General features: G+C 38.1%; 1 protein-coding gene across 1 annotated transcript; it reads right to left on the bottom strand.

Moving 5' to 3' along the window:
* Window positions 1–20,925: 20,925 nt before the first annotated feature.
* On the bottom strand, window positions 20,926–22,403 carry LOC142642081 (protein IRX15-LIKE-like). Its single transcript, XM_075816436.1, has one exon. It carries the CDS (start codon window positions 22,161–22,163, stop codon window positions 21,168–21,170), a length of 996 nt encoding a protein of 331 aa, XP_075672551.1. The 5' UTR covers window positions 22,164–22,403; the 3' UTR covers window positions 20,926–21,167.
* Between the last annotated feature and the right edge of the window lie 1,015 nt (window positions 22,404–23,418).

Raw genomic sequence — 23,418 nt, forward strand, 5'->3', positions numbered from 1 at the left:
TGGGTCATGCGCTAAGGTTTTTCCTTTCCCTCTTTTTTTTTGTGCTAGTCCAGGTACCCCTCCCAGATTCACCCACATTCAGGTTATGTAATACTACACAATTGCACATTTTACTCATAGCTCGATTTAAAAAAAGAAAAAGAAAAAAGAATGAAGATTTCATTGAAACACAGCATAGTTGCCATACTAAGGAACATAAGAGGATTTGATAAAGATAGTAGGGATCATAGAATGTCCTTCTACCATGGGCTCCTAAACGACAAGAAAAAAAAAACTAAATAAAGCTCAAAAAGCAAAGAATGATGAAACACTTAGCAGATTGGAGAGTTGGTAGAAAAAGGGTCTTGGTGTACTGAAATCTCCCCCTTTCAAGCATTGTATTGTTTCAGCCATTTCCCATTTATTGGGTCTGTTAGGACAGTCCCATCTTCCTTTGTGAGTTAGTAATATCCATTATGGCTTCCCTGATGATATAGGGTCCCTTCCATTTCAGAGCAAATTTGGAGGGTACTGGGACATTCTTCCTCACATGCTCTGTTGCTCTTAACACCCGCTACCTTTCCACGAAGGCTCTTGGGTGTACTATCTACCCATATGCCTTAGCCATCCTATGCTGGTACCTTTGACTCCTTCTTTTGGCCACCTTTCGTTCTTCCTCAAGCCCCTATAGATCTGCCAACCTCTTTTCACTATTTATGCCATCTGTGCCTACTTGGATTTCTTCGAGTACTATACTCTTGGCTTAGGGATGACTAGCTCCACGGGGCTGATGGCTTCTGTCCCATAAACTAGGGAAAATGGTGAAAATCCTATAGCTGTCTTCAAAGAGCTCCTACATGCCCAGAGTACATCTGTCAGGTGGTCACTCCATTTTCACCCATAATCATGCTTCATTTATTTGAGGATTTCAATATCACCCTGTTAGTAGCCTCTGCCTGACTATTTCCTTGTGGATAATATGGTGTGGACCTCCTATGCTTGATGTAATATGCCTTGGTTAGGTTTTTCATGTCTTTGTTTATGAACGGAGTTCTATTATCATTGATCAGCCTCCTAGGAATCTCAAACCGTGTGATGATGTATTCCCGAATGAAGTTTGCCATAACTGCTCTAGTGGCATTTTTCAAAGGGATGGCCTCTGTCCATTTTGTAAAATACTTGGTGGTCGCCAAGATCTAGATATAGCCATTAGAAGGAGGGTTTATGGGCCCTATAAGGTCAAGCCCCCAAGTGTGGAAAGGCCATGGTGTTGTCATATCTTGCAGCACATTTGGATGAGTATGGATTGCGTCTCCAAGTACTTGGCATGCATGACATGTTTTAACTAGCTCTTCGGAGTCCCTTTTCATTGTAGGCCAATAGTACCCTAACTACAATAGTTGCCTATAAAGTCTTCTCTTCCTTGGGTGACTTCCATAATCACTGGAGTGGACTTCCCTGACTGCTTCTCTGGCTTCCCTAGGCCTTAGGCATCTTAGGGGATCGCCATTGTACCCTTTTTTGAATAGGATTCCGTTCTGCAAGAAGTATCTAATGGCAAGTTTCCTGAGCTGGTGTGCCAATAGTATTTGATGCTTCCTTCGTGTCGCCACTTTTCTATTATCCCTTTTATCTCATCTCTTCAATCTTTTTGTTTTGGTTCTTCGGGAACATCTTTTTAAGGATCCCTATGATGGAATGTTCTTGTTTGCTTACCCTTATCAAAGTACCTTTTCCTTTAAATGGCATCTGGGATCCCAAGGTGGCTAGGGCATCAACGAACCTGTTTTCACTCCTTTAGGTGTACTCCACACTGAAGGTTTGGAATTTCTACTCCACCTTCTGCGCCCAAGTTTTGTAAGTTGCCAAACTTTGCTCTCTTAGTGCGAAGTCACCCTTTACATGGGAAACCACGAGGTTTGAGTCTCCTAAAACCCTCATATGTTTTACTCCTATACCAAGTGCTATGGCCAACCTAGTTAGGTATGCCTCATACTCAACAGCATTATTTGAATAGGAAAACTCAAGCTTGAAAGATAATGGTATGGTATCTCCATCTTCGCAACTTAGCACAATTCTCAAGCCATTTAAAGTTGCTGTTGCTGACCCATCAAACCTCATTGTCCACTTCTTTCTTGGGAATTCTGCCACTGCCACCTCTTTAAGGATCTCCTCGCTTAGTGAACACTCCTCTTCCCCTAGGAACTGGGCTAGCAGATCTGCTATGACTTGGCTTTTGATAGCCTTGGCGGTCTTGAGGCCGAGGTTTTATTGAGAGAGAGCAAGACTAGCCACTATGCTATTCTTCCCGTTAGGAGAGGTTGATGAAGGAGTGCTTTTATGGGATGTGATTTGGTTACTAAGAGGATCTGATGGGCTAAGAAGTACCAGTTTAGCCTTTGAGACCGTAGATAACCACCTGACACACTCTTTCTATCTTGGGGTACCTAGTCTCCATATCTTTAAGTGTCTCGCTCACATAATAAATGGGTTGCTCATTCCCATCATCATCTTCCTGTGCTAGTAGGGGCCCTGTAGCCTGGGAATTTAATACTAAATATAGTAACAAGGGTCGCCCATGTACTGGTGCTTGTAGGATAGAAAGATGATTCATGATCTACTAGATCCTCTAAAAGGCTTCCCACTATTCAATTCTCCAAGTATATTCAACCTTCTTTTTCAACAGTTTGGATAAACCACTTGTGATCGAAGCTAATCCTGGCACAAACCTCCTGATGTAGGAGACCCTTCCTAGGAAACTTTTGAGCTCTTTAATCATTGTAGGCCTTTTCATTATTGCAATGGTTGTTGCCTTAGCTAGATCTACACTTATACCTCTGTGATGTACCGGGAACCCAAAATTTTTTCTAGTAAATACTCCAAAGGCACACTTCATGGGGTTCATGCGTAGTTTGTACTTCCTGCACATTTCAAAAACTTGTTCAAGTACTTGGAAGTGTCCTGCCCTGGTTTTTTATTTTACCACAATGTCATCCACATAATCCTTCATTTCCTTACGCATCATATCATGGAAAATAGCTATCATGGTTCGTTGGTATGTGGCCCCTGCATTTTTAAGGACAAAAGGCATCATAGTGTAGTAGAAGTTTCCGATCGGGGTCCAGAATGCTATCTTCTCTGCATCTTTGGCGGCCATGCAGATTTGGTTACACCTACTGTATCCATCCATAAATGAGAACATAAAGTTTCTTGCAGTTGAATCTACAAGGAGGTTAATATTAGGCAGTGGGAACTCATCTTTTGGACATGCTTTGTTCAGATTGCAAAAGTCCACACAACACCGAATTTGGTCATTCTTTTTCTTCATGGGTACTATGTTGGAATGCCATTTGGGATGCTGAATTGGCTTGATGAATCCAACTACTAGCATCTTCTTGAATTTATGAGTTATTTGAGTCTCTATATCAATATGAAAGACCCTGGCTAGTTGGACTACTGGCTGGACTCCGAGGTCCACATTGAGGGAATGGACTACCAATCCTGGATCCAGACTTGGCATCTTGTTGTATGCCCATGCGAACACATCCACATATCTCCTGAGTAATGCTACTAACTGTTCCTTTTCCTGTGCTGTCAACTGATTGCTAATGAAAACAGACTTCTGGGATCCTAGACCAGCCCCCAAGTTTACCTCTTCCAATTCCTCCTTAGGCTGGATTTGTGCTTCCTTGACTAGGTCCTCTAGGATTTCTTCCTAAGCCATCATACAATCTAGCGGCCTAAGACCCTCTTGTATTACGCATTCAAGTCCCGTGTACCTTCGTAAATGATATATTAGCCTCCCTCCAAGCTTTAGTACTACTACACAGTCCTGGGATCTTGAGGAGCTGATCGCTTTCTTTTGCCTTTTTCTATCCAAGAGGTTCCTCAAGTCATGGGTACTTCTTCCTCCTTCTTCTTCTAAGACAGGTGCTCTTAGGGTCCCCAGTGTGAGGTTCTCATCATCTGCTTCCAACTCGTCATAAAACATTGTTTTCACAAAGTTCACTTCTCCTTGGCTAAAAGGGTTTGGGTTGGTAGGGATCTTTACAGGCCTCTCATTCAGTCTACCTTTAACACATTGATGGTACATGGAGGGAATAAGGTGATGCTTATGGAGCTAGGGGCGTCCTAATAGAGCATGGTAAGAAACTATGAGGGTCCTTTTTTAGACAGTTCCCAAGCCCAAATAAAAATAAGGATCCTGGGCCCTTTACTTGTTGTTTGGTGGGCTGAGCTTGGTTCACCGCAGCTAAATGGAGAAGCTGATTATGAACCAAGTTGTGCGCAAGAATCTCCTCAAGGAAAAAATGCGATTCCTCCTAAGCAATAAAATACCATTATAAGTGTTTTAGTGTTATAAAATGACCATTTACTCTTACAAAATAAGTAAAATAAATATTCATAATATTCACAATGAAAAGGAGATTGAAATAGAGCATTTGAGGCTTATCTTTTATTGTGTGAACATTTAAAAGAATTCATTCACTTGGTACCCCGAGCATAATATCGAGGTACCCCAGGCGTGAATTTGTGGTTCCTAGTGGTACTAGGCCTGTAAGAACTCAGAATACTGATTTTCTGAACTATACGATCTTTCTCCATGCTTATTATGTAATAGAGTTTTGTCATTTTCCTTTACCTCTATAAGTCCTGCATAAGACCACACTATACAATACACATATCTTCAAATAATTATTAGTTTCTTAGATTAGGATATACATTTTAACACATATACATATATGTAAATGAATTTCATGAGAATGATTCGGCCACGAGGATCTTGGCCCCAATTCTCACAGACTTAGTACTTTTGCACAAGACTTGTAGGACTTAGAACTCAAGTCCAAGTGGCTTTACTTGGGCATTGACTTCCAAGATAGTTAGGCGAGGAGGATTTTTTGTGGGAGAGAGTGATATCTGATGTGTGCATATTTTGGCATATGTTTCTTTGATATTTTGAATGATCTCAAGGATATGGGACAAATTCCTCCACCTTGGCTCTCTTATTTTGTTTATTTCTTTCTCTTTCTTGCTGGGCTTTTAAAGCTTTAAAAATATATGTTTTGAATCACTGAACTCTTCCCCTGAATCCCCATTTTTCTCCCCTCCGAATCCCCATTTTCTGCTATGCCTTGTGTTCATTTTATAGAAGATCTGGTCTGGTACCACGGGCGAGGACGTCCCAAGTCTGCTGGGTAAAACTATGACCTTTGTGACTTGAAAATGTGCATTGGACAGAGGTTTAGCTTATTTAGGCAATTATAACTCAAAATTTGCATTTGGCTTTAGCTATAAACGAAATATTCCTTCTTGGAAATTAAATGAGTGGGTGGACTGCTTAATATACTAGATGGCATCTTTGGTTGAAAGTGACAATTGAGAGGAAATTGTGGGGAGGTGTCATGCACACGGGGGAACTGAGTTTTTCATTAGTTCATGCATTTCAAGCAAATATATGAACCAAGGGAAAGTTTTGGGATCCTCCAAAGGAATAGCTACACTTCCTTCATGGAATGAACTAACGTATTGCCAAAGATTAAAATTCACCTTCATGTTAGTATTAAGCTGCAGATTGGTATTCAATTTTCCATAAAACAAATCAATTTTGTCAAGATGACAATGTAGTATTCATATATAGCCAAAATATATTGGTGTTGCATTTGATGCTAAGAGTATATTTCTAGCACTAATGTTTTTGCTAGCAATTCTAGGATATGCTTTTTGAAAGTAGCACACAAAAATCACATTGGATGCATATTAAATCTCAATATAAGATAGCGTTGTTTTGTCAACAAGATTTTGTTTGTTTTACAAAATAGGTTAAGTGAGGGGAGCCCCAATGAACTTTGCCAAAGATATTTTGTGCATTGTAGAACATGCTTGCTATGGCTAAGGTGAATAACACCAAGATGTTTGACACATGAGATTTTTAGTCCATGAATAATGACTACCAATGGGACCATGATATCATAAATCATTGAATCATATACACATGTTGATTTAGAGTCTAATCAAGGCTGGCTGTTCTTCTCAAAATGTATTAAGAGGTAGAAACTTCCCTAAGGACATGACTTAGAAGGATTAAAAACATCTCCACGCCTTGCTTTAGCTAAAGACCTTTCTCTTCTGGTGGATGTTCTTAATCTTTGCCTTATTCTTTTTCCAGATTGTGACAAATTGTATAATATTTCAGATTGCAGCAAATTATTCGCGTATCATGCCACCAATTATATTGTTGTTGAATTGCTATGTACCATATAGTTCATGAGCCAAAGAAAATAACAGTGGCTGAACTTAAGTACAGTAAAGTTTGCACTAGACTTTTTAATTTTTATCAAGTGAAAGATATATCTAAGGAAAAAATTTTAATCTTATCTTAGACCGCAGTGTATGCACAGTAAAAGCCAATTGCCAAACAAGATATAGCAATTAAAAAATTATTTCATGTATATGAAACCAAGTGAGGATTTCAACCACACAAGAATTCCAAATTTTAATTTTTGATAATTGGTCAAGTAAGAAGACCAAAATATTAGAATTTTCATTTTAATCTACAAGAATAAAGTATTAGTGTATGGGTGATACCTCTTGCACAAATTTTTGGAGTGTTTTGATATATTCAAACATGGTATTAATGAGTGAGCTTACCGAAATGGTACCTTTCTTTTGTTGAATCGAAGTACCTCCAAGCTTTTGGTGAATTTGCACCTTGTAGGAGGAGGGAAATGTTGCTAGCTAATTTGCAATGTCATTGACTAATCTCTTTGTATAGAGATTTGCAAAGGTATCCATGCTTTTGCAACTTTGAGTGATGTACTCTTGGATTTTTTTTTTTTTTAAGTTACACCTTCCTTACTTCCTTAGGTTCCCTTGAACCAATTTCTTTCAAGGAGGTCAATCTTGTGCACTTTATACACCCATTTATGGGTTTTCATACCCATTCAAGGCTCTTTCTCTTTGTACCCCTCGTTGGGTCTTGCATACAATTTGCACCCTTTGCTGGGATGTGCTACAGTTTGTACCTATTGCTAGTACGTGCTACAGTTTATACCCATTACTAGTACATGCTACAGGTTGTAGCTATTACTGGTATGTGCTATAGGTTGTAGCTATTGCTGGTATGTGCTACACAGGTTGTAGCCATTGCTGGTACATGCTATTGGTTGTAGACATTAATGGGATATACTTACAATCTGCGCGCATTATTGGGACGTGCTATGGCTTGTATCCATAAGCTTTTGCTTTTGACTAGTTTCTTGGTTGTACTTGGAAAGTTTTGCTCTTTTCCAATTTCTGAGCCAAGTATTTAGGAAATTTGTTCTAGGCCAAGTCTTGGGCTAGGTAGATGGAAAGTTTGCTCTTCCCAAGTCCTAGGCCTTGTCACTTGGAAAAATTTGTTTTGGCCAAGTCTTGGGCCTGGTACATGGAAAGTTTACTCTTCTCAAGTCTTAGGCCATGTCAATCGGAAAAAATCTATTTTGGCCAAGTCCTAAGGTAGGTACATGGAAAATTTGCTCTTCCTAAGTCCTGGGCCATGTCACTTGAAAAATCTGTTTTGGTCAGGTCATAGGCCAGGTACATGGAAAGTTTACTCTTCCCAAGTCTTGGGCCATGTCACTTGGAAAATTTTTTATAGCCAAGTCTTGGGCCAGGTACATGGAAAGTTTACTCTTTCCAAGTCCTAGGCCATATCACTTGGAAAAAATCTGTTTTGGCCAAGTCCTAAGCCAGGTACATGGAAAGTTTGCTCTTCCCAAGTCCTGGGCCATGTCACTCAGAAAATTTGTTCATGGCCATTGAATTTTTCAATATTTAGAAAAGGTTCCTTTGTAGCCTCCCATTCTCAAGTGGGGCCACTGAACTGATTTCTTTTCTTTTCTCCAAAGGGTTAAGCATTTGTTTCCTTCTCCAAGGATACTCTAAAATATTCTCTCTTAGTTGTGAACAAATACTTCATGGAAATACTATTTTTTACGAGCCATCTAAGGTTACTCTCACTGGTGAACTGGTGGCTAGGAGGAGCTCCACCAAGATGATTTTGTCATGGTGTTTTCTTTAGGTGGGGGATCCTGGAAGAGGAAGGCTTTCTCTAGGCATGCTCGTTAGAGGCTGTCTTTACAAACCTCATAGTCTGTTTCTTTACAAGGATCTCTACTGCTACTACTTTTTTAGAGATCTTCTCACTCAATAGATACTTCTCTTCTTTGGGGAATTGGACTAGTAAGTTTGCTACAACTTAGCTCTTAACAGCTCTGGGGATCCTTCAGACCTATGTTGTATTGGGAAATTAATATTAGCCACTAGGCCACTCTTCAAGATTGCAAGGCTGATGAAGGAGGGCTTTTATTAGATGGGAGCTCATCACTAATAAGATTTGGTGGTATGAAAAGTAATGATTCAGTTGTTGAGATGAATGATCACAAAACATGCCTTTTCCATGTTAGGATACCTCATTTTGTATCCTTCAATGCTCTATATGCTAGGGATCAAGATCCCAGGTACAACAATAATGATTATACCATTGACTAGTTCCCATAATGGAGGCAGATGACTCATGATATGTTGAAATTTTATGAAAGACATTCAGTTGCTCGGCTCCACATATGAAAACATTCTCCTTTTTCAATAGTTTGGATAGTCCACTAGTGACCAAGGCTGGCCTTGGTGTGAACTTCCCAATGTAAGAAATTCTTTCTAAGAAGCTCTTGAGTTCCTTGACCGTGGTATGCCTCTTTATGGTTGATATTGTTGTTGCCTTAATTGGATCTATGTGGAGATCGATGTTAGGCAAGGGAAATTTATCTTTGGACGCGCCTTATTTAATTTGCGGGAGTACACGCCAATAAATCTTCATTTTTTTTTCAATAGCTCCACCAAATTCTCTATTTTTGGTACCGATAACTGAATGCTGATTAGGATAGGCCCTGAGTTCCTTGGGTCAGCCCAAGGTTCATTTCTTCAAGTTCCTCCATTGGTAGGATCTATGCCTTCCTTTTCATATCCATAGTTTTCTCCAGGGTTTTTATAAGCAGTTTATTAGCCTTCCCTCCAGGTTTCTTCTTCTTCTTCTAGGACAGGAGCCCCCCGGGATCCTAGAGATGGGATATTTTGACTCATTGTATCCTTACGTTCCTCTAGAATCTCTTCTTGGACTATCATGTAAGATGGTGGTTTGGGATCCTCTTGTAAGCTATATTCAGGTCCCGAGTGCCTTCATAAGCAATATTCTGCCTTCTGTCCAGGTTTCTCCTTCTTCTGGGATAGGAGCCCCCGAGATCTTAGAGATGGGAGCCCCCCGGGATCCTAACAATGGGATATTCTTCAGCTGGAGTCGGCTCATCATAGAATGTATTTTCCACAAAGTTTACTTCGTGCTAGATAAAGGGACTAGGATTGGCAGCAATTTTTGTGGGCTTCTTATTCGGTCCCTATTTCACGTACCACTGGTACATTGAGAGGATCAAGCGATATTTGTGATGCCATGGTTGACGTTTAGAGCTAGTTGTACGTGTCCTTCAGTGTACTCTATAGCTTCTCCAAATCTTGTTATTTCCATGGGTGAGCCTAATTGTTGAGTTGCAAGAAATGATAGATGCACCATATAGTTGTTGAGCTTTCAATAATGTTGATTTTGCTACTGACTTGCAATATAGTGTTTCTATTAATTTTCTTTAAAATATATTCAAGGTCCGCTAGACAATAGGCTTTAGCCCCTAAGACATGAGATGGTTGTTGAATCATGCTTGATCCACCTTCTCTTGATGCTATTGTGGAAATTCTATCCATTTTCCTAATGCCTTCATTTTTTTTTTTGAACCATTTTACTTTGCTAGATCCGTGGAAATACTTTGCCTTTGCTAGAACCAATGATCTCCTAGGCTTTGTTGGAATTGAGGGTGTACTTAACTTTGCTAGAATAATGGATCTCCTCAGCTTTGTTGGGATCAAGGATCTCACAGGCCTTTTTGGGATCATAGAATTACTCCATTTTGCTAACCTGCACCATATGATGTTATTCTTAAGTTGCTGCAAAAATTATTTAGCTCTACAATGTGAGGCTATTGCTTTTGCTATGTAATTTACATTTCATCAAGCCTTTTTGATTCGCTTACTTCTCTTTCTTCTTTTTCTTTTTTAAAAAATTAAACAATATCATGAATTTTTTTTTATAAAGAAAATACATTAGCCCCCAAATGTGGTGTCATTGCTTTATTATGCAGCTCATACAATCTTCATTTTATCAATCTCTCTCTCTCTCTCTCTCTCTCTCTCTCTCTCTCTCTCTATATATATATATATATATTTTTTTTTTTTTTGCTCACTTCTCCTTTTTTTTAGCGATGAGACAATGTTATGATTGTTTAAATATTACAACATGACCCCCCCCCCCTTTTTTTAAGAGAGTAGGGCAATGATCCATTATGTTCAAATTGTAAAGTGGAGAAAACAATGATGCATACAACTTATTTTGTGTTGGAAAATTCCCCAAAATTCCATGTAGAGTCTCTTGGTGGGATGTTCTTTGGAGGAACCCACACTTTAAGAAGAACTTTCCTTCCTCTTGGTGTTTCCTAACTTTGGAGTCATGCTTGCGAAGGGGCTGCTTCTTCCCTCTCCTTTTTCCCAGTCCCCAGCGGAGTCGCCAAAATGTGAATGTCCTTTTTTGGACAGTTCCCAGGCCCAAGTAAAAATAAGGATCCCGGGCCCTTTACTTGTTGTTTGGTGGACTAGGCTTGGTTCACCGCAGCTAAATGGGGGGGCTGATTACGAACCAAGTTGTGCATAAGTCACATAAATCTCCTTAAGGCAAAAATGCAATTCCTTCTAAGCAATAAAATATCATTATAAGTATTTTAGTGTCATAAAATGACCCTTTACTCTTATAAAATAAGTAAAATAAGTATTCACAATGAGAAGGAGATTGAAATAGAGTATTTGAGGCTTATATTTTATTGTGTGAACATTTAAAAGAATTCCTTCACTTGGTACCCTGAGCGTAATATCGTGGTACCCCGAGCGAATATCGTGGTATCCCAGGCGTGAATTCGTGGTTCTTAGGGGTATTAGGCCTGTAAGAACCCAGAATACTGATTTTCTGAACTATACAATCTTTCTCCATGCTTATTATGCAATAGAGTTTGGTCATTTCCCTTTACCTCTATAAGTCCTGCATAAGAATACACTATGCAATACACATATCTTCAAATAATTGTTAGTTTCTTAGATTAGGATATACATTTTAATACATATACGTATATGTAAATGAATTTCATGAGAATGATTTAGCCATGAGGATCTTGGCCCTAATTCTTACAGACTTAATGCTTTTGCACAAGACTTGTAGGATTTGAAACTCAAGTCCAAGTGGCTTTGCTTAGGCATTGCCTTCCAAGATAGTTAGGCGAGGAGCATGTTTGTGGGAGAGAGTGATATTTGATGTGTACATGTTTTAACATATGTTTATTTAGAGGCTAAGTGATATTTTGAATTATCTAAAGGATATGGGACAAATTTCTCCACCTTGGCTCTCTTATCTTGTTTATTTCTTTCTCTTCCTTGCTGGGCTTTTAAAACTTTAAGAATATGTGTTTTGAATCTTTGAACTCTTCCCTTGAATCCCTATTTTTCTCCCCCTCGAATCCCCTTTTTTTGCTATGCCTTGTGTTCCTTTTATAGTAGACCTGGTCTGGTACCCCAAGCAAGGACGTCCCAGGTCTGCTGGGTAAAACTATGTCCTCTGTGACCTATAAAAGGTGCATTGGACAGATGTTTAACTTATTTAGGAAATTATAACTCAAAAGTGGCATTTGGCTTTAGCAATAAATGAAAGATTCTTTCTTGGAAAGTCAAATGAGTGGGTGGGCTGCTCAATGTACTGGATGGCATCTTTGGTTAAAAGTGACAATTAAGAGGAAATTGTAGGGAGGTGTCATACACATGGGGGAACTAAGTTTTCCATTAGTTCATGCATTTCAAGCAAATATATGAACCAAGGGAAAGTTTCGGGATCCTCTTTTCACCAAAAATCACTCCCCTACTGACCAATCATTTCTCCTTTACTATCCACTCGGGATCCCACGGGCTTGGGCCATGGGTTTCAAAGATAATACCTAGTTTTTTGCTAGATTTTTAATGGCTTATTTTTTTGCTGAAAATCTTAATATATATAGGGCCTTGATATTGATTCTTCTTGCTACATATCCTCTAGCCTGACCGAGATCTTTGCTACTTGTCTAATGGTCTGATTGAGATCCTTGTTGCATGTCCTCTAGCCAAGATCCTTGTCCAAGATCCTCTATTTTTTTATTTTTTATTTTTTTATTTCTTTATTTTTTCTTCTTTTTTGGGATTTTGGGCCTTTATGGTCCTTTTTAGCTTCATGAATTGGGCCTTCTTTTGTTAAGGCCTATGGTCTTTTCTTACTTTTCATGGAATGAGATTTCTTGTGAAATTTTGGTCCTCAACAGAAACCTATGAGTTAATCACATGGAATTTGGTCAAGGCTACTATTGGGCCTACCCTTAAGGCCATCTGCACATATCCCTCAGTTGATTTCGCTGATTCTCCAAATCCTGTTATCTCCATGGGAGCCCCCAGGATCCTTCTGCCGATCCGGCCCATAGCTTCCAAGGTACTTAAAGCTATAAGGTTAAGTGATGCCCCTGTATCTACCAGTGCTTTCCTGATTTGGGCATCATTTATGGTGGCCATTAGATAAAGGGGTTTGTGATGGTCTGGATGTTTAACTTCCATGTCTTCATCTATAAAGGTTATTAAATTGGTTGTTTCCAAGTAAGCTTGGCTGGTATGAGATTCTTCTGTGAAACATTCCATTCATGAATTTGCTGCTATACTCATGAGGGATTCTGTGGCCATCCTTCTTGCTTCTAGCCCAAATCCCAATTGGCTGAATAGTGATATGAACTTAGGGTTCTTCTAAAGGGTCTTGACTGTGCTTGGGTGGAAGGATCCTTCAGATTCCTCTACTTCTGCCGGGTTCCCATGGATCACTACAACCACCACTCCCTTCCCCTTGTGGTTGGGTAAAGGGTTCCTTTGCACCTCGGGTTCCTTTTAAGTAAGATCCAGGGTCCCCTCTCTAAGCTTCTTGTGGAAAAGCCTGCGAAGGGTCCAACAATCCTTAGTAGAGTGCTTCACATAGTTATGAATCTTGCAAAACAAAGGATTCTTCCTTTCTTCTTCAGTAGGTGGCTTGGACATAGTGAATGGCCTAACAATTCCATCTCCAATCCACTTATCCAGGACATGATTTAACTCTTTTACAGTACAAGGGATCACAGGTGGTTCCTCGACCATTTTTCCTTCAGGTCTCTTCCTTTTTTCGCCTACTTAAATTGTCATGGCTTGGGGTACTGGCACCCTCTTTGTTCTCATAGTTAGCGTTGTTCTCTTAGTCCTTTGTAGTAGGTCGGTGAATTGGGTTATGCATAGATTTTTGAGGTTAAGCCTGTAATTGAAGAGCATGTTGGTTATGTAGGTCTCCATGAGCTCCTTCTCTTCGTGGTCTCCATAGCAATCCAAAGAAACGTCTTTAAACCTTTTGATGAACTGGACAAGATCCTCCCCAGGCTTTTGCCTTATCATTTGAAGGCTTTGGAAGGTGACCTTGTCCTCACCCTGGTAGTACTTTCTCGTCCCAAGTCTTGATGGACCCAAGCTTCAAGGTAGTGTGCCATGTATACGCTTTGTCCACTAGGAACTTTGCGAATTCTCTTAAACACAAATTCTTGTCTCTTGCGTAAGGACCTATAGTGTGAATAAATCTACTCACGTACTCCACAGCACTTCGGGGGTTCAAATCCCTAGGATAAGGCTTGCCAAGGAGTTTTGGTGGGAATAGGGGATCCCGAGAAAACTGCTTGGGGACCCCTAAGAGCTTTCCCTTTCTTGTTCCAACAGGGCACTAACATCTGCCAGTGTAAGATACTGGGGTTAGCTCTACCGCCTACCGCTGACCCTCCCACTGGTTGGGCTCCCTTTTAGTTAGCCATAGGGGGTGTCATCTTTGATTTCTTGAGTCCTGCCCTCCTTGAGGAGGCGGATCTCCTGTGCAAATCTTTCATCATTTTTGCCATTCAAGCCATGGGGTCTAGTTCCTCCCCCCGCGTCTTTGTCTTGAGGCAACCTCTTGCTCTACCAAAGGTACCTCATTCCTCTATCTGGAAGCTACCTCATTTTTTCCTACGGGCTCAAATGTCGCGGGTGGCATGTTGGTACCTTTACTGTTCCTTGGTCTTGGAGCCCTGCTCTATGAAGGGACTGCTTCTTCCCTTTCTTGTACTTAGTCCCTAATGGAGTTGCCAAAATGTGTGGGTACTTTTTTTGTAGGACACAGGCCCAAGTATGAACAAGGATCCTAGGCCCAATACTTATTGTTTTAAGGGACTAGGCTTGGTTCACTACAGCTAAATTAGGTTGATTTCGAACTAGGTGGTGCACAGAGCACAAATCCTACAACACATACATGCTAACATATGAGAAATATTTGCATTGAACAACAAGAAGACAGCAAAGGAACGAAATGATAAAGAAAGAAGATGAAAAAAAAAAAAGTTAGGGATCCTTGAAATAATGCAAAACACTTTGTTACTTTCTTGATTATGTAATATACTACGCTCACTAGGACGTGTTACAAGGCCCAAATAAGTTAAAAAATCACAGACTTAGATGGCCTTTCAGGTCTCTAAGACTTGCAAAGTTTGAATCTCTTTGAATCCAAGTGTGTTCTCTAGTGGCTGCTTAAGGATACCAAACGGTATTTCCCTCTCTATTCTCTCTTTTTTGAATTCTCACAGAGCTTTTTTCTCCAAGATTTCACTCTATGCACTATTGCTCCCCTTTTTCACTGGTGGTTGCTTCCCCTTTTATAGTGCCATTCTAGGGTTTCCGAGGTACTACTGATTCCCTTCATTTGCTCCCCTGGGTACCAGAACCAATGTTATGCTAGCAACATTAGTGGTTGGTCCCTTCCTCATTCCTTATTATTTTCTTCTTTTGGGGTTTCTTCCTTAAAAGCCTCTTGTTGATATTCCGTTCTGGAGTGTCCTACAGAGCTGGCCTTTGGTCTTTCTTTTTTCAAGGCTTCTAGATCCCACCTTTTCAGACTCAACTTTTGGCTACCTTTTCCTTTGTCATTTTTCCCAAGTGAGCTAATTCCTCCTTGCCAGGTTGAAAGTTTCCCAGTCACCTTCCTTCATGGTTCTTCTTTCTGAGTTCCCCGAGGTACAAGCTTTTTGTTCATGAATTGTTGGTTCCCAAGCCTTCTGATTCCTTTTCTGCATCATTGGGTGGCTGATAGGGACTTATCTACTCTTGTTCTTTGTGCTTCTTGGCATACCCCCTTGATCTATCTTAATCCAAACCTGGTCTTGCTGTATGTCCCGAAGATCCTAGGCTCTTGGGAATTCCTAGGTATCCTGGCTCGGTTATTTTTCCGAGCTCCCTAGTGATTTTTTTGACATTTAATGGCTGGGTTGGACTTTTGTTTTCTTCCTTTATCTCATGGGGGTCAAAAGTTGCCCATCCATGGACTCGGGCCTTTCTTGATGGACCCTTAATGGGTTTGGACCTCCCCCCTTTTTTTTATTGAGAGCCCAAAAGCTTGATTATTTTCTCAAGCTTCAATCCTTTGCATTGTTTTGGGCCTTGCTACATCATTGTGATTTTTTGGACCTCAACACCGACATCGCCGCAAAAATTTCAGGTATTAAACTGTATTTCACTGGTCTCTCCCCCACCCATCTTCTTTTTTTTCTTCCTAACGCCTCTGTTCTTTATCTTTCATTTTTGCCACTCAACTGCCTAACTCCTCAGATCTAATCTATACCTTGAGCAGTAAATTAGTAATAGCATTTGATTTAGGTTAAGTGTGCCCTTGACAAGTGACAAGACCACTACACTCATGTGAAGTACTGAAGTTTACTGGAGAGTCTATTCAACTTTTTTGAAATTTTTCTGCCAAATTGATAATGTGTTGTGCACCACAACTACTATTATTATTATATATTAAATAAATCAACTAAAAAAACATCTATTGAGTATTTATTAAAGAGATAAACTATCAATTATTATTAAAATGAGCTAACATTTTAAGTTTTTAACTAAATTTTAGCATATTGATTAAGATATAGACTTATAATTATAAATATTTTTAATAAATTATATGGATTTTGACTAATGAACTTATAAATAAGTGAATAAATAGTTATATATTTATTTTTATATATAAATAAATAAAATTAGCAGTAATTTTGAAACGGTACACCGGTATTAACCTGTACTGAAATATTTCATATATTTGACCAAACCGAAACGATCTCCAGTACAGTATCGACTCCTTTGGTATTATCTCAAACCTTAGGGTAGGTTAGTATAATTTACCCAAATTATTTCATTTTCTTATATTTGATAATGGCGTTAAAATGAGTTGAAAATTTATATTTTGATTTCATTTATTAGCTTTGCATGAGATAGAGTTATTTTTTTAGAAAATTTTAGCAAAAGCAGTTTATCTCATACACACACACACACACACACACACACTTACACATCGTGTTCTCCCACGTATTTCCTCAATATAAACAACTTTATTTTAGCAATGACATTGACCTCGCTGAGGCCATACAAATAAAATATATACCTATCTTGAGTTTGTGTTGTCTGCATGTTTCAATTTGTTAAATACCATATGATTGTGAATCCCCTTACTATTTTGAGGGAGACCGATAAACTTGAATTACAGGTAAGATTTAGTTACAGTATTTATGTGTTGTTCTTTATATTTTTGTAAGCGCACAATTGCACCTGGACCCAAAGACAACTACGGGCTCAGACCCAATGAGCCTTAGACAATAAAATTTGTAGAGTGTGGGCTTGAAACCTAGGTTAGAAGTACTGAGAACTTGATAACAGGTTAAGAGTTATAAACACATGTAAATAAAAAAAGATAATTGTAAATAGGCCTCCTCGGACGTAAGCCGAGGACTACTTCTGTATTATTTCTATTTCTTACTTAAAAGTTACAATTCTTAGTTTCTTTCTTTGTTGCCGATCCCCTTTCTCTTTGGCCTTCACCCCCTTTAAATACTTCATTCCCTGATACTTTTTGGACAGTGACTAGAAGTTTCAGCCCTACTGTTTAGGGGTCACTTCCCCATTAATGCGGCCAGGGAGGTAGGTGCAGAGCCTTTAATGCGGAGGTGGCAGCCTTTGCTCTTGATATTTTCTTTAACACTGGTGCATCTAGAAGGTTCAGGGTGTCCCCATTTAACCATTAGTCTTTCCAGAGTTGTGCCTTGACCTTCATAATGAAGTTTTGAGTTCTCTTAGATCTGTCCGAGGAGAAGCTCGCCCTCGGCTGTATTCTCGGATCCTCGGCGTATGGGTCAATTCTTAGAGTTTAATTCTGGAGCAGGTCGGCCCTCCATGCTACAGTCCAAAGGCCCATATGCCCATTTTGGTCCTTTTACTCCCCACAATTTCCCTCTTAAAATTTTGTCATGTGAATTTTTTTTCATAGGATGGAAATGTATTTTTTAGTTAAGTAGCCACATAACTGAATTTTAAGAGAAAAACCTAAGGAATATTACTTAAAATACTGTACCTAAATTTTGTCTTAAATAATTATAAGAAAAAAAAATTGCAATATAAATGTAAAGTGTGGGTCATAGTTATAAAAATGGTACATTTTTTCTCAAAATAGCAAGAATTAGTCACATTTTTTCTTATATTCTATTCGTGTAAACTAATAGATAGTACACATTAAATCATTATAAAACATTGTGAGTTTCAATTAATTCAATCTCTTAATTAAAAATTTAAGATTTAATCTTTACCTGTATTAATCCGTGTTACGAGCAAGCGGACACGACTAAAACTATCTCTAAAAAAACAGTTAAAAACCATTTTCAGTCACAGCTTCTACAAATTCTCCAGATTAGTGACACAGAGCAAGAAGTTGTCCACGTAGGTTCACTTTGCTATCTCTAGTACCATACAAAATAAAATACGTACATATAGCTTTGATTCACCGAGTCACCGACACAACCCCGGGTTCTCAATCTCAAATCTATGATTCTCAACCTCTTTTTCACTCTTACGTAACGTAAGCTTTAATCATGTGCATCACGTGACCAGCTAGTAAAAGTTAAAAAAAGATAAAAGAAAAAAAAAAAAAAAAGTTAGAGCATCCACATCATTGTATCTAAAATCATGTATAATGCAAATTTTTTTCAATTTTACACATTTTGAGCTACATCAGTGTATCTAAAACTAGCTAAAATAGTGTAAAATCATCCCCGAGCTACAGTACCGTGTATATTTACACGGTTACTGTAGCTCGGGTAAACAATATTTTATCATTTCTCCTTCGCTCCTTTTTTTTTCTCTCTGATCCGTTCTTAACAGACTCCATCATTTTCTCAACACAGAATACAGAGATATACTTTGCTCAAAAAAAAAAAGAACACAGACATACACAAACAACCACAGATCGGTGCTTGACTTGTAGATCGGTGCTTGACTGGTCGGAGCTCGTGGGTCTTGCCGTGGATCGGGGCTCGCGGATCGCGATCGGAGCTCCCAGATCGCGATCAGAGCTCGCGAATGGCGATCGGAGCTCCCAGATCGCGACCGGAGCTCGCGAATGGAGATCGGAGCTCCCAGATCCCGATCGGAGCTCGCGAATGGCGATCGGAGCTCCCAGATCGCGATCGGAGCTCGCAGATCGCGATCGGAGCTCGCAGATCGCGATCGGAGCTCGCGAATGGCGATCGGAGCTCGCAGATCGCGATCGGAGCTCCGGATGGTGATCTGAGCTCACCGATCGGACTCGCGGATGGTGATCGGAGAGGGAGTTGATGGAGAGGGAGAGGGAGAGGGAGTTGATGGAGAGTCTGAGAGAGATGGGTTTAGAGAGAGAGAGAGAGCGAAAGTGAGAAATGAATAGGAGAGAGAGAGAACGCGGTAATTTAAGAGGTTGTTGGGGGAAAAGAATAAAATATTAAAGAAAATTAATTATTTAATTAAAAAGGGTGTAGGATAGATGAACTGATGTAGAGGTTTTGTAAAATTAGATAGATAAAATAGAAAAAGTAGATTTTTAATGTAAAAGTGGGTGTGTAAAATGGAAGATCTAATGTGGATGCTCTTACAACGTCAGAAAAACAGTTATGTCATTATGTGAACAAGTGGTTGTCGAAATAGCTTCAACAATCCCACAAAATGTTTCGAATGTTCTTAACGTACACGCGCCTATAAAAGGCATTCACAAGGAGTATGATAAAGGTATTTTTTTTAGCCTACTGTTTTGCTCGTAGGATGAATTTAAAAAATTTCACTTACTAGTTCTCAATTTTCAAACAAGGTTATCTAATAACATTTTTGTAAATATGTTAAAAATTATAGAGCCTACTACTTGATTAAATAATACATAAACTGACTTCTTTCTTCAAATAAAAAAAATTATATTATATTGTGATGCTTTAAAAAAAATAATTATGCACATATTGAACACATAATTATATTTTTTCACACGCTGAAACATATTATTTAAATTATAGTATCAGACACATTTTTTATATTTATAAATACTATAAATATGTATTTTTCACAACATTTTTTAAATTATAATTTTCACATCATTTTAAATAAAAATACTAAAAATCTCCAACTAAACCACCTCAAAATCTACATGGTCAATCTTAGAGAATTGGCGCGTGTACATGTTAGCCTTAATGTTGTTGTTGTTGTTTTTATTTTTTTTATTTGAGCCTTAATGTTGTTGAAGATACGAAGATCTTAAAATAGAGTAATTGTTAAAACCACGGAGGGTGTCACCTTCAAAGTTCATACTTCCCCCAGCCACCATTACCGACAATTTGTATGACATGTCATTTTTTTTCAAATAAACTTTTGATTGAATATATGAACCTTTTCTTTTAATTGAATATATTGACTTTTGTGAATTTAAATTAAAGGGATTTGAAAATATTACTTTATTTAAAATCAATTTTATTAAAAATATTAAAAATTGTCAAAAAATCAATTCTTTTCTTATAAATTAAAAAATTTTATATTTAATTATTTTAAAATCACATATTAACAAAGGTTAGATGCATTTAGCCAAGAACTTATAGTTTAAATAGTTCTTTTGAAAACAAAAATATTCAAAGCACAAATATTATTTGTTCTAATTATTAAATTATCAAAAAAATAATCATCAATAACTTTCATCACTAAAAATATTCATTATTTTTACAACTTTATTTAACTCATTACTTTAATTTAAAAAAAAACAACAGCTAAAATCCAAATCTTTGTATAACTTCTCCCAAATGAAGAATGAAAAAGAAAAATATTAACAAATACCTTATAACATTAGTTAACAATTCATTTAAAGTAAATTTTTATTAAAAAAGATTAATATTTTAACAATTTTATTTATTTATCATAAATTGTATCAAAACTTTACTAAAATAAACAGTTAACCAACGCCGAACGCACTGTTTAGTATAGCCCACAGACAAAAACCAAAAACTGAGTACTGAGAAATGCTCTACTAATAAAATTTTTTCATAGCCTTCTTTTTCTTTTGGTAAAAATAAAGCTGTGTTCTCTCATGTCACGACACTGCTTATGAAAACCAAAAAAAAAAGTGAAATCTTTTGTATATTTAAATTTATTATACCCGAGTTTTCACGTTTTCAATTTATAAAAAACAAACACCGGCCATTGTTTTTTTAAGGTTTCCGCTGAGCTTCGTGTTGTTTTGGGTTTAATAGGCTAAAATCTAACGTAGTTACACGTCTTTGTCTTAATTCGTTACAATGTTCTTCTATTATCGGTTATTTCCTTCTCTTTAATTCAAACTTTAAATCTTGTTTTCTGGTCAAACTCACCTGCCAATTATCAAGTCAAAAACGGTTCCTGTCGAAGATTCAAATTCTGTTCATTTCTCACCGTTTCTCACCAACCAAACAGACCCCCAAAAAAAAAAAAACACTAATATTAACAAACTTTTCAGATACCCAAAACTTGATCCTTCATCATTGTTTTGGGAACACTTGAAACAGTTTACACCTATAAAATATTACACTTTCTATTCAAAAAAAAAAAAAACCCCAAAGTTGTAGTAATAATATTGCCATTAATCACAAAACCCCACCTCAATCATCATCCCCTGATGATAAAGAAACTGAATTTGATGTTGGCAATGATGAAGACGAAGAAGAAGTTGAATTCTTACAAAACTCAAACCTGTTCTCTTCCATTCTCTCCAACACAAAATGCGCCAACAAATCCACAGTCTCAACCAAATTCTCTTCGCACAAGAACTCATCGCTGCAAATCCTCTCAACCTCTCTATCAAAATCGTGGACAAAAACATGGGTCTTGGAGTTGGAGTTTGACCCACCGACCTTCTTGCTCCTCGCCAAAACGCTCGTCGTAAATATCGCCGACATTCTCCCCGGTGCATTAGCGAAATACCCACGTGGCCCATCGACCAGAATCACGTCCCACGGCACGTCGTACAAGTGGTTCGGCATGTCGTTGATCCCCAGCTTACATTCTGAGAACAAAAGATTCTGCACCGGTCGGCAGTCGTTTTTGACTGCCGATTTCGTGACAGAGATGAGCTCGCTCATGTCAGAGACTTTGGTTGTGTACGACACGTCGTAGGCTTCGATTCCAGGGTGAGACTGCTCGAATTTCGAGACCAAAAACTCGTTCTCGTCTAAGTAAACGGTTCTGCCATTAAAGTTGAGAGCTTGCCAGAGCAAAGACTCGTGGGTGAGGCCGAAGATTAAGAAGTTACAAGTTGGCGAGCAGTGGGTGAGAGTGGTGGCTATGGAGGTGAGTTCAGAAGAGGACATGTGGGGAGTGGTGGCGTTTGATGTGGCGGCGTAGTGGAGGAGAGCGTCGGAGATGGAAGGTGGGATTGGAGCTGTAAAAGCCGAAGCTTGGCTCGTGGGTCTGGTTGAGGATGGCATGGTTGAGTTAAGGAGAGTGATGGTGAAAGCTAAGGTGAAGACTGTAACTATAAACACCAGCCACAACCGGTGTGTGGAGGAGAAGGAGGCGGAGGAGGAGGAGACGGCGCCGCTTTGCTTGTGGATTGATGGGTGGAGGAGTATTACTTTTGTGTTGGTGTTGCTCTTCATTTTTGGAGAGAGAGAGAAAGAGTGAGAGAGGGAAATAGCTTTTGATATTTGCTTGGGAGTGAGAGAGGGACAAAGAAATCACGGAGGGGATTGAGTCTAGAGAGATTAAAGGACACGAATCCCAAATGGGTGAAAGTGATGGACGTGGTAAAGATCAGATGTGGGGCCTTAGTTTTTGGAAGAGAGGGGTGAGGTTGAGACGTGTGGGACCAGGTCATAAATGGAGTGAGTGAAAGCTTACATGTGTACGACCGAGTGAAGTGAAAGAGACCAGCTATCTATCTATTGATGAGGTCGTCGGTGGTGTTGTTGTGGTTTTTTGAAAATTTTTGAAGGGATATTACGAAATTTGAGTCCCTCTTGTAATGGGACATGAATGACCTTATAAAAACAAAATAACACAAGTCACGGGAAATTGGGCATAAATTGAGGTCGTTAGTGGTGGGACAACGAAGCAAAGGGTTTGTAGAAATTAAAGGCTTGTTGTTAGTTTTAACATAATAATTAATATTTTAAATAAAATTACGCATATTTTTATTTATATGTATATAAAAAATAATTAAATAACATAATTATGTAATGAATAATGATTTTTTTTATCATTAGATATTTTAGAAATTTACAGCTTACAAAATGTGTAAGTTAAGCTCATTTCATTATAAAATTATATAATGCTAGCCTCTAAGCACGCACAAAAGTTAATAATTTGCATCTAAAATAATTTGAAAAAATATATATATTTTTTATTTTTTAAACAAATAAAAATGATAAATTTTGGAGATAAGCAATAACTGTAATTTCTTTTTTAAATGTATGTTTGAAAGTGGTATAGTGATATAGAGAAAAGTTTGGGTAGGAAAAATAAGATAAACCTGAGGGGGTTAAATTTTAGGAGTTCTCTTAATTTTTAATTTTTTAGATTAGGGGTGTTTTACTTTTATTCTAATGAAAAAGGAATAAAAATGCTAAATTTTAGAGAATAAAAAGATGAATATGAAAGAAAAAAAAAACCTTAATTTTAGGAGTTCTCTTTTTGAATTCAAATTAAAATTTGTTATTTGACATTTATGACCTTATTTTTAAGAGAAGTTACCATTCATTATTGAGGGTATTTTTTAACCACATTTTTTTAGGGTCAATTAAAAAGGAGAATTCTCTTATATATAGTATAGATAATTAAAATTTTCATTTTTTATAGTAAAATTTATTTTAAAAAGGAAATAAATATTTTGTATTTTATTAATTTCTTTTAGAA

Source organism: Castanea sativa, chromosome 7, assembly GCF_040712315.1.
Source record: "Castanea sativa cultivar Marrone di Chiusa Pesio chromosome 7, ASM4071231v1".
NCBI lineage: Eukaryota > Viridiplantae > Streptophyta > Magnoliopsida > Fagales > Fagaceae > Castanea > Castanea sativa.

What these genes read in the sequence shown, in the direction of transcription:
- LOC142642081 (XM_075816436.1), bottom strand. Translation starts at nt 22,163, where the DNA reads ATGAAGAGCAACACCAACACAAAAGTAATACTCCTCCACCCATCAATC.